The 12,877-nt window shown below is 40.2% G+C and overlaps 1 protein-coding gene across 7 annotated transcripts in view; it reads right to left on the bottom strand.

The window, feature by feature from the left end:
* LOC140331210 (uncharacterized) overlaps positions 1 to 12,877 on the bottom strand; it is a 154,324-nt gene that overhangs the window by 76,928 nt on the left and 64,519 nt on the right. For all 7 annotated transcript variants that reach the window (XM_072412024.1, XM_072412021.1, XM_072412020.1 and 4 more), the window contains one exon: positions 12,727 to 12,760. In XM_072412024.1, the coding sequence (XP_072268125.1) occupies positions 12,727 to 12,760 (34 nt within the window). The remainder of the gene's footprint in view (positions 1 to 12,726; positions 12,761 to 12,877) is intronic.

Here is a 12,877-nt window from a genome sequence, read left to right as displayed (position 1 = left end):
AGTGGAACCTGACCCTCCTTCCAATTTGTCTCCTGCAAAAACACTATACCTGGAGATTGCTTTTTCAAATGTAGTAACACCCTTTTACATTTTTTGAGGGCTATTCAAGCCTGCTACATTCCAAGAAATCAACTTTAGAAGAGACTTTTCTTTTTCGGATGATAGTTAGAGCATCATACCTTCTAGGTGTCATACAAGTTTTAAAAATGCAAAGACAACTAGAAGAAAAAGATATCCCAAATATTGACCATGGCCATCCTAACCAATGGTCCTTAATCCATCCAATACAATTTTCAAAACATATAATTAAAATTTAAAAAAAACAAATCTCATCACAAACAGCACTCTAGGTATATATCGCCTGTTTTCCAAAAGAAAAATACATTGCCTGTGAATTATAAATAACCCTTATATAAAGATATCCCTGAATATCACCATGTAAATTCAATTCTCTTTTATAACCAACAAACGCCTGCTGTTGGCGTATCCCGACAGAGGGGCACTGCATTTGAAAAAAATCATATAACATAAACAAACAGACAAAAAAGTGCATTGCAATAGACAATACATAAACATTTGCATTTCTTTTTCTCTTTTCTTTTTTTTTTTCCTATAAAACACCTATATAAAGAAATATACATCTCTATTTAACCAAATAACTTCCTTCAGAAGATAAGGTAAACAATTTAAACATTTCAACTACATCAGCTGGATCATCAAATAACTTAGCCTCCCCTTGCCAAAGAACTTTCAGTTTGGCAGGATACAAGAGAAAAAATGGATGCCCATATCCACCAATCGCTTACAAAGTAGGGCAAAAGTTTTTCGTTTTTGTGTTACGGCAACGGAGTAGTCCTGGATCAGAACGTCAGAATCTTGTTACCCTCCACTTGAATATCCAGGATCTTTCTACAGGCTCCCAGCACTGTTTCCTTATCGATATAGTGAATATATTTAGCTTTTACAGGTCGTGGACATTGGGCCATAGACTGGCGCTCAGGGCCATGAGCTCTTTCAATATTCTGTAGAGAACTAGGTGGACGATTCAATGCCTTCATCAGAGGGGTTGTAAGATATTGAACCAAATCATGGCCTTTGTATGATTCTGGCATATCAATAAAGCGCAAATTAGACCTCCTATTCCAATTCTCCAAATTCTCTATTTTGGTTTTATAGAGGTGAGTATAGTATTTTGAGCAGCAATTTTATGATTAGATTGTAGAAGCTGATCTTCCAAGTCGATTACTCTCTGTTCCTCAGCGATGCGTTGAGTATTGGAGGAAATGTTCGCTAATGTTGATTCAATAGATTTTTGCAAGCCCTCAAATTTATTATCAAAATAAGGCAACAAGATTTTAAGATACTTAAGAAGCAATTCCTGAGTGATCACGTGAACCAAGCAGTGGGTCAGATTTTGATTCTTCCCCCTCTGCATATTCCATAAAAAACTGGTGTTGAGACATAGAAGAGGAAGAGGAAGTAGGAGAGCCAGCTTTTGATTGGAGGTTTAAGCTTTTGCTTATTAGTATTCTTGCATGTTGAAGAGGACTGTTTCCCAACAAATTTATCCATTGTGTAGCAATAGTTGGAGTAATACTCTAAAGACTCGGTATAAGATGTTGTAACTTTTATACAAAAGAGGCAGTAGATAGAAAATCCCCATCAAATATTAAAAAAAAAAAATGGAGGTCAGCAGCAAAAAAAAATGCATAAATCTTCAGAAAAAAAGATGTATCTTTTTTTTTTTAAATGACATATAAGTAATAGCAACAGATGGAAGAAGAAAGCTAGACAATGAACAGGTACTCACAAGTGCCAAGTTATAGGATTAAAAAAAAACGCCTTTATGCAGAGCTGAGCAGCGTGTGTGATTATAGACCTGATATAGACGCCATAAGCCATGCAGCCAAAGCATCCAGTGCCGACGCAGGGATGTTTGTACTGCGTGTGAGCCGCTCGGGTAAAGCTCTCACGCAGCCAATTCACTCCCTGCAACGGCCCCCACCTTCCGGAGGGATCAGCAGGATGCCGATGGATAAAAAGAAGTCGAGCTCAGGGAACCATGGTAAAACGCGGCTGCTCTTCTAGCTCCTTGTGTGATAAATGATAGGTACATTATTTACGCTTTACAACAAGTGTAGGGGAAGACAAAAGACAGCCTTTTAGGGCAATTATTTACAGCTAAAAAAAGCTAATATTTTAATTCATATAAGATTTACACGAGTTTAAATTAACAAAGAACAACAAATACTAAATGGGTTCATATAACATAGCATGAGACCTTTTTTACATGACACAAGTTCATATTAAGAGTGGTAAGGATTTGTTTTGTCTCCCGAACCGTTTCGCACATTGGCTTTCTCAGGGAATTCAGAGACTAGAGCTAAATACACCATAATATATACCGTATTTTTTGCAGTATAAGACGCACTTTTTCTTCCCCAAAACTGGGGGGGAAAAGTTAGTGCGTCCTATACGACAAAGGTGTGATAAAATAACTAAAATAATATACTCACCCGATACCCGATCCTGCGTGTGTCTCTGGCTGCAGCAGCGTCTGTCTCTTCTCTCTGGCAGCAGCACGTGTCTTCTCCTGTCTGTAAAGCAGAGCGAAAGAAGCCGGCACAGCGCCACCTGCTGTTCCCTGTCCTAACTGCCGTACAGTGGAAAAAAAGCACAGAGTGATCAGAAGGGGAATTTGAATGACAGAGTGATCAGAAAGGAATTTTGAATGACACAGAGTGATCAGAAAGGGAATTTGAAAGGCATAGAGTGATCAGAAAGGGAATTTGAATGGCACATGAGTGATCAGAAGGGGAATACCGGTATGAATGGCACATGAGTGATCAGAAGGGGAATAATCTTTCAGAATCTTTTTTTTCTAGATTTTCCTTTTTTAAAATTGGGTGCGTCCTATATTCCGGAGCGTCTTATAGGGCGAAAAATACGGTATATAAAACAGAGTATATTACAATATAACAGTTAAAAGTACATACACATCATACATATCATGTGTAAAAATGTAAGGTATAGTTGGATAAGTGTGTAGTATTCTGAATGAGGTCTGATTGTATAATGAAAATATTATAGTGATTTATATTTAATAAAGTTATACCATTTTTTTTCCGGACCATAAGACACACTTTGCACAACCCTGCAGCATGGCCCCCTCCGTTCTGCAGCCTCCCCTGCCCGGATTACAAAAAAAAAAGCCGTCCGAATATATGAACATGTCAATTCAATTAACACAGGGAAAAAAAATCACGTCTATTAGTTATGTCGGAACACAACATAACTTTGATAGCAAAATCATCTCCTTTTCAGCATTGGAAAGAATATTTCCCAACCCCAGAGGGGGTGATATTGACAAAATTCTGCTCAAACTAGAAACCAAGTGGATTTTTTCATTGAATGCCATCACACCTCCAGGCCTCAATGACATGTTACTCTTCAAACCTTTTCTGTGATCATATTAATCCCTTATCTTGACATATACCCCTGAATTTTGAATCCTTTATGCCCCTTTACCCCAAATTACTATTCCGCAGAAATGCTCCATCTGCTGGCAGAAGAAGTGCAAACACCACCTGACCTGCCTCTGCTCTCGCACTCCCTCTGGTGGTGGGTTTTCTTGCCTGCGGATCATGTGATTTCCATCTGCCTTATGACCACCCTTATAAAAGTAAGTCAGCGGCAACAGGAAGTTGCCTGAACAAGTTCCTTTGGCTCTGTTCCTAGGTTCCCATTTGTGACTCCTCTTCCTGATTGTTCCAACCCCGGCTTAACCTCGACTACTTCTGCTTGCCCCCTGCCCTGACCTCTGGCTTGGTTGACCTCGATTTGGTCTGATGTTCCTGCACCACGCCTGATCCCTGTTTGTCAGCAGTCACCTGCCTCTGCATGCATGGGGGCCGCAACCTGGAAGCGTAACATCCACACCACTAGAGGCTCTGGTGAAGACCAGGCAGCTGCTTAGACTCTGCGCCTTGCGCATGTCTGTGCCAACTGAGCTGGTGACACGAAGGGTCCACCATTTTGCCCTGTGGCACTGTGACAGTTGTTCAGGCCATGGACCAACTGACATGCCGCTCCCTCACTCCATGCAGGATTTACTGCGACGGGTACAGCAACAGGAGTCGTTGCAAATAAGGCTTGTGGACTACCTTCTGAGGTATGAAGAACGCCTAAGCACTCTCCAGTCTTCCATCAATCAAACCCCTACCTCTGCACCTGCTTCTGTGACCAGCTACAGTTTCTGCTCCAGTCCCAGCCCTCATGCCACCCTGCTCCACTCTCTCAATTCCTACTCCTCCTTGCTATTCTGGTGACCACAACCTCTGTTGTGGGTTTTTAAATCAATGCCTAATTCAGTTTGAGTTGCAGCCCTGGAACATTCCCACTGAGCGAACTAAAGTGGCCTATTTTACATTGCAAGGGCTACCACCCTGAGAAATGTTCCTGGGTTCCTTAAACCCCGGGGTGGTTCCTTTCTGTCCAGATTTATGTCTAAAAGCGGTACATAGCTTTTCATTAAAATTTATTTTACAGTATAATTTAATAGTATGAGTATAAAAGTTTAAAACTCATCATGTCAAAATATTAAATATATAAAAAAAATACATAGTTCTCCCCAGAGGTTTTTAGCCAGTTGCTCCGCCCGGCTGATTTGAATACCCCGCCCAGCTCTCCTCGGCAGCTCTCATCCTCGGATACACGGATCTCAGTGAGGCTGCTCTGTGCTCTGTGTCATCCTTTCAGAGGATTGCTGCTGCCGATGAGAGGTGAGCACACAGTTCAGCCTTCATGTGAAGGAGACGCAGGCACACTGTATGTCACAATGACCTGTAACTTTCAGGGTGTACAGGGGACCCTCATAGATACTAGTTAATACAATTTCAGCCCCCCAGGTTCACAGAATTTCAAAATATGGGGGTCACAAATGTAAAAAGTTTGGGGTTGCTGTTTCAGGGGAAAGTGCAACTAGGAGTCCTAAATTGAAAGTGCAAATTGGGGACCCCAGAGCCACAAACATAGCAAGGAACACTGGGGTGGGGCCCCTAAATATATACCTACCTGTCACAAATCTTTACCTATGAAACTACTGTCTGCTTCTCTTCTTTGTACACCAATTTCTCTGAGGTGGGGGGGTACAAAACTGAAAATATAGGTGCAAGTGGCGGGCACATTCTCCCCCTACAATCTCATAACTACAGCATCATTAGAACATAAAACACTCTGCCCATTAAAATGGGCCTCCCTGCCGTTACACATTCCTGTCCACTTATCTAACATTCTGAACTTTAATTGGGGAATGGGGAGGTGTAAGAAACCAAAAATATAGGTACAAGTGGGGAACATCTGTGACTAACATCCCCTAAAACGCCATCACTATGGTATCATTAGAAAATGAACTCTGCCCACTAAATTTTATTGAGGTTGAGGTATAGGAAGGTTACAGTCATGTGTAACAAGGAAGTGCATTTTGATGGAGTTTTTTTTAATGTTGTAATGATGCCATGGTGATGAAAGGTGATTGCCACACGTGTCTCCCACTTCCACCTATATTTTTGTTTTCCTGCACCTCTTAATTCTGAAGAAATTGGGGTTTGAGGTAAGATGCAGACAGATATGTGTAACAGAGCAGGCAGCACATTTTGCTAGATAGAGATTTATGTTCTCATAATGCCATAGTAATTACATTTTAAAAAGGTTTAGCCACAAGTATCCCTCACCTGCACCTACAGTTTCAGTTTCCTATGCCTCCACGTGTACCTTAAAAATTTCAAGTTAATACAACCAACGTTTTAGGAGATATGAAGGTTTGAACACAGCAAGTTGTTAGGCTGCAGAATATCACATGCAGCTTTTACACTCACATAGCTATCACACTGCGCTTCCGATAACATTACACACTGCAGATAAACGTCACAGACAGTGTTTTTATATAGAATATGGGCAGTGATGAGAGGGGGTCACTGGCTGTCTTGCATGACATGCATGATGCTATTAAAGCATTGCCACATTTTTAACATTATATTAAAGAGTGACTTTCTCTGTTATGTAATGGAAAAATGTGCGTTTTTTGTTTTTTTTTTGTTTTTAGAGGACCCCTCCCCTTCAGTCTTCACTTCCATTTCGGTAAAGACCGAAGGGGAAATTCGCAGCCTCCTGGGATATTTGTGTCACATTACTGTTACCAATCCTAGGTGCCCAGCACTTACCGTCTGTTACCAATCCTAGGTGCCTAGCAGTTGCCAAAAGTCACTCAGAAGGGGTAAATGTTTTTTGCTGCTAATATGAACTAAGCCTAACTTGTTACATCACATTCATTATACTATTACACTACTACAAAGGATTACACTCTTAAAACTTAGAACACTAGTAAGTTGGGTCACAATACATGGCACAGGACAGTTGTGGCAAAATACATAGAATAGAAAAATTGGATATACTAATAGGACAGGCATTACAAAGTTGTAACAAATATGTGGGAGAAGGTAGAACATTGAAACAATAAGAGGTTACTGGATACCCATGGCATAAACAACTGGGAGCACTAAATTTGCTGTGTTTTGCCACACCCCCTTTTATACCACCCGGCTATAGCTTCCTACCACCCGGCTGAAAAAAATTTCTGGGGAGAACACTGAAATATATATATATATATATATATATATATATATATATATATATATATATATATTTAAATAACTTTTTTAAATTTAAACAAAATAAATATCTTGCCTATACTATCAGATTATACTATAAAATAAATGTTCATGAAAGACAATGTACTGCTTTAACACATAAATCTACTGTATTGCATTCAATACAGTTTTTTTGTATTGAATGCAATACAAAGATTTGAATTTCCTGCCACGCCCCAGAACATCTGCACGCACCAACGTCACTGGGAACACCCTGGTGACTCATCAGGTGCAGGGAACGCCGGCCGGAGGAAGAAAGAACACAGGAATCACGGAGAAGGACACCGGCAGCTCAGGTAAATATCTCTTTACTAATGTTTTCCATAGGTTTAGCTACCCCAAATGTGACTCGGGGTTACCGCTCGGCAGGTTAAAGGATCTCTATGCTTACCTTCTACTCAAGAAGTTTCACTTAAAATGTCCCAACAAACCCAGAAAGGATTGGGCCTGACGGGGCCCAAGAGGGGGGTACTGTCACTGATCCCCGGAGGACCAGGGGATCTGTGCCTGCACCTGTACCACCCATCTCAGATTCCTCTATAGCCAGCAGTAGCCTTGTTCAGGAATCCTGTACACTGGTCACTTCCTGCTCTGAGTCATGTGATCCCATGAGTGCTGCCCCTTTACCCCAGAGAACCAAAATATTCCGCAGAAGCACGCCATCTGATGGCAGAAGTGCGAACACCACCTGAGCTGCCTCTGCCCCTGCACTCCCTCTGGTGGTGGTTCTCTTACATGCGGGTCATGTTATTTGCATCTGTCTTATGACCTTACCTGTAAAAGTAAGTCACTGGCAACAGGAAGTTGCCTGAACAAGGAGTTCCTGCTCCCAGGTTCCTGTTGCTACAGTTTGTGTCTCCTGCTCCTGATTCATCGTGTACAGACCCAGGGTGTGACCTTGACTACTCCTGCTTGCCCTGACCTCAGGCTTGTTTGACCTCAATTCTCTCTGACGTTCCTGCACCTCACCTGAATCCTGTTTGTCAGCAGTCACCTGCCTCTACGTGCACCGGGGCCGCAACCTAGCAGTTGCCTGCAGTTTGGTGAATATTCTCAGCAAATACAGAGGAGAAACATTAGAGAATTTGTGAAACAAGCGCATCTTGTATATTTTGGTATTAAACTGGAAGACCAAGAAAAGTATTGGGCTCCCCATATGGTATGCAAAACTTGTATAGAGTGTCTACGTCAGTGGAATAATAGAAAACTGAAAAGTTTGAAAATTTGGTGTACCTATGGTATAGCAAGAGCCCAAAAATCATCATGATGATTGGTATTTTTTGTGCTGTGAATGTAAAAGGTTTTGTTACAGGAAAAAACAAGTGGGAGTACCCTGATTTGGAACAAGCAAGACGACCTGTGCTGCATGGTGCTGATGTGTACCAGTGTTTAGTACAGTACCTGATATTCCTGTATCCGACATGGAGGATATACAGGGTTTGGAGTGTAATACAGGAGTTAGCAGTGGAAGTGAATATGAAGGAAGTGTTTCATCAAACCAGCAGCTCTCCCAAGAAGAGCTCCATGATTTAATATGTGACCTTAGTCTGTCAAAACAAGCATCTGAACTTTTAGCATCCAGGCTAAAAGAAAAGAACTATCTGAGACTAGAAGTTAAAATACCACTTTATAGGACAAGAAGGGTGACAGTCCTACCATATTTCAGTGAAGATGGAGACTGTGTACTGTTGTAACATCTCTGGAATACTAGCCCATATGGGAGTACCAGATAACCGAAGAGAAGACTGGTGGCTTTTCATAGACAGTTCCACTCGAAGTTTGAAATCTGTTTACCTGCATAATGGCAACTGCAATGCATCAATTCCAATTGGTCACTTAACAAAACTTAAAGAAGAATATGAAAAAAAAAACAAATGGTCTTACAAAAGATTTGGTATCAGAACACCAATGGTCCATATGTGTTGATTTAAAAATGGTGAACTTCCTACTTAGACAGCAAAGTGAATACACAAAGTACCCATGTTTCATTTGCTTATGGGATAGTAGAGCAAAGCAGGATCACTGCAAAAAAGGGACATGGACTCCAAGGGAAAACATGAAAAAAGTTGCATTAAACATCATTACAGAGCCATTGGTTGACAAAGAAAAAAAAAATCATTCTCCCTCCACTACACAAAGCTGGGAATAATGAAGCAATTTTTTAGACCTCTGAACAAGGACGGTGAATGCTTCAAATACATTTGTAGATTCTTCCCTGGATTGAGAACTAAAAAATTAAAAGCAGGAATCTTTGATGAACCCCAGATTTGGAAACTGTCAAATGATTCAAATTTCACAAGTTACATGACTGATACTGAAGCTTCTGTCTGGCACAGCTAGGTCATGGTTGTCAAGAACTTATTGGGAAATCATAAAGCACAAAATTATGAAGAAATGTACAAAACTTGCTCTTAAACTTTAAAAATTTGGGTGCTACTATGAGCAAAAAGGTACACTATCTCCATAGCCATTTCCAAAAATTTCCAGAAAACCTTGGCAATTTCAGTGAGGAACAAGGGTTCCATCAAGATATAAAGGTGATGGATGAAAGGTATCAGGGCAGATGGGATAGACACGAGATAGATTTTATTTTCCCCATTTCCCCCTTTCTTTTTGCACCCTAGGAGGGACAGGGGTGCCCATCAATATATTATTCATGGTTCAAACATAGTAAGGGCGGAAACCAGGGACAAGCTGGCCTTGGTGAGGCAACGGCACATGTGCAGCCATGCACGCCCAAGCCATCACACTGCCTCCGCCATGTTTTACAGATGATGGTGGTATGCTATGGATCATGAGCGGTTCCACGCCTTCTCCATACTTTTTTCTTGTCATCATTCTGGTAAAGGTTGATCTTGGTTTCATCTGTCCAAAGAATGTTTTTCCAGAACTGTTCTGGCTTTTTGATGTTTTTTTTTTTTTTAACAAAGTCCAATCTAGCCTTTCTATTGTTGAGGCATATACACACACACACACAACCGGTACACACCGCGTGCTACCCTTATTTACCTCTCTCGAGACAAAGCCACGACTGCCCACGAGCGTCAGTACATCCGTTGCTACCATTCAGTGAACAACCCAGGCTATAACGCTCTCTGAATTACATAACATCTCCACCTCCTCCCTTCTCAGCACCATCCTAGTAGGCACTCGACTCTTCTCTGCAAGTTAAAGTGAAGTTAAATATTCATTTATTTCATCTAATTGCTTTTGTATTTATGTAAAGTATTAAGCAGTGTTTAAATTATTTTATACAGCCCCATCAATAAATATTATGCCAAAAACTATAGGATAGTACTGTTTGGTATAAGTCCAAGAATCTGGAACGGATTAAGAACTTTTACCAAGGTACCACTGTAATTATATATATATATATATATATATATATATATATATATATATATACACACACATACATACATACATACATACATACACAATCCCCCAAGATTGGATACATGGAGAACAATCCAGGTGACATTTTCTTAGGTCTCTCCCCACACGAAAACACTTCTGCAGATCACCTACACCTTTAGAAACACTATGCTTATCAACCGACCCGCTAAGGGGTATTTAATCCTTAGCCTATGGCCTCTATCTGGAATCACAATTGATGGGGCACCTGCCTGTGTTGCCAAATGGTAGAGAGATCTAGACACAAAATATTTGCCGCAACAGGTGGAATACCTCTTGCACTTTGGCCATAAGCTTCCATTAGTCAGAAAAACCAAGAGCTGAATTATAAGCTACTGATTGCATGGTACAGGACGCTGGTCAATTTTAAAGCTATATACACACAAGCAACGGGCATGGCACTGCTGGCGATGCAGATCCACCTCTGGCACTTTACTACGCTTGTTCTGGGATTGTTTAGTACTGAGCTCATTCCAGTCGAGGGTGGGAGAATAATACAAATATCATGGACACAGACATCAGGCACCATCCTCAACTGGGTCTGTTGCATATCGGCGCTCTCTTCACTCAGCTTGCATATCCACTCATTGCAAGCAACACTGCCAACTCTTAGTCAATGGGTCAGGTGGGTAAATGACATATATTTTATGGAGGATATGGTGGTTTCTGCGGGTCAGGGCGCAGAGGGAAAAAAATAAATGCACTTTTTAATAGATCAACTTCAACACGACTGCTTAATATTATTCCTTATTCCAAAAGGAGGGTGATACCTCCCGATTCAACTCAATGAGATACTGGCATAATACTGCCTTTTTCAAGAATTCATGTTGTGGATAACTCTCCCCCACCCCACCTGTTTACCCTTTTCTTCTTCCTCATTCCACATTCCTACATAGGGGTTCTTTCTTCTGTTTTTGTTTTCACTATACTACTAACAAAATTCTATATAAAAAGTGTATAAAAACAACCAGAAAAAAATATATTTTTGTATTGTTAGGTTTCCAAAGTGCATTATCCACAGTTTCTATTATGTCGCTATTTTAGACATGAAAGTAATGTACTGTATATACAAATTGGTAGATCTACTTCTTTGTTGTTTTCCAGTTAAATACCAAACTGTGTCTCATGTTATATATACCATGTTTTTGTACTGATTAATATTCGACTCACTATTCCTTGTAAAGCACACAAATGGTTCACACAATAGTTCCTGTACACCTGTTGTTTGATTCAGGGTTTCATCTGTACAGCTCCTGTGTTAACCCCTTGTTGCCCAGTCTGTTTCCAGCAAATTCCCTTGTGCTGTTACGGTGTTCCTCTCTGTCTGTGGATTTCCCTTTGTCACCTGTGCCTTCTGTTGCTTCCAGTGTCTCCGTGTTCTCTGTGTCTCTGGTGTCTATTTCCTGGATTCCTGGTATTTGACCCCTGGCTTGTGATTAGACCTCTCTTGATTTCTGCCTACCTTGACAATTTTCTTCCTTGTGATTTGGTACCGTGTATCTTCCTGCCCACCTTGGTAGGCAGCAGCGCATGTTTCTATGGTGTATTTTTTATATTGACACAAAAAGCCAATTTAAAAAAAAATAAATAACACTAAACTGATAGAGGTTTGAATAAAAACCTATACTACTATGATAAATGTCAAAAGGTCAGAATGTTTGTCTGCAGATCTTTCTGAGGTAGAATGTAACACATAATCAGCCATATTAATAGGATAAGCTTATAACAGGCGTGAAACGTAAAATCCTGTCTATTGGTCTGATTTATAATTTGATTATTTTCATTAATTTTGATTATAGCATGGCATAAGAGGCATGAATTCTTTGTCTACATTTAATTTTCTCAATATTTTGATTATGACTCATTTTCATGATCAGTAAACAACTTTGAGCATATTATAATTATTATTATTACACAGTACTTATATAGCACCATCATATTACGCAGTGCTGTGCAAAGTCCATAGTCGTGTCACTAACTGTCCCTCAAAGGAGCTCACAATCTAATGTCCCTACCATAGTCTATGTCATTAATGTAGTCTAAGGTCAATTTTGGGGAGACGCCAATTAACCTCATGTTGTCCTGCATGTTTTCTGGATGTGGGAGGAAACCGGAGTACCCGGAGTAAACCCACGCAGACACAGGGAGAATCTACAAACTCCATGCAGATAGTCTCCTGGCCAAGATTGGAACCTGGGAGCTAGTGCTGCAAAGGCCAGAGTGCCCACCATATCTTAACTTTGTGCCATTGTGTGTTCTGACTATTCGAATATTGCAACTGAAATTGAGATGATCAGGCCAAGCAATGTTTCTCCAATCTTCTCTAGCCCAATTTTGTTAAGTCTGTGCACTTTACATTTGTTGTTCAACAGAGCCAGACTGGGTAACAATTTTATGAAGAATTAAAATAATGTTTAATAACTACAGTATCTAGTCTTTTGTGGAAATCAGCCTTTACACTGCAGACCGTGCTCATATATGCTAACTCTTGTATGTTTATTATGTATTTAACTCAGACTGTAAAGTGCCGGGTCATATGATGGTACTAAATTAAAACCACCACCATTTGTAAGGTTGCTGACACTTAAAAAAAAGTTAAACTTACATGGAGTTTCCATCATTCAAGCTAATCCAGTTATCTAGAAGAAAAGTAAAATAAAAATTATGAGTATAGTTGTATAAACAAATGAATTTATTATTCTTTAGATTACATGCTTGAATACTGGTGACTGCTTTAAATAAAATGTTCACAAACC

The sequence above is a fragment of the Pyxicephalus adspersus genome, chromosome 5 (genome assembly GCF_032062135.1).
Source record: "Pyxicephalus adspersus chromosome 5, UCB_Pads_2.0, whole genome shotgun sequence".
NCBI classification, from domain to species: Eukaryota; Metazoa; Chordata; class Amphibia; order Anura; family Pyxicephalidae; genus Pyxicephalus; species Pyxicephalus adspersus.
This window is presented reverse-complemented; position numbering and strand designations above follow the sequence as displayed.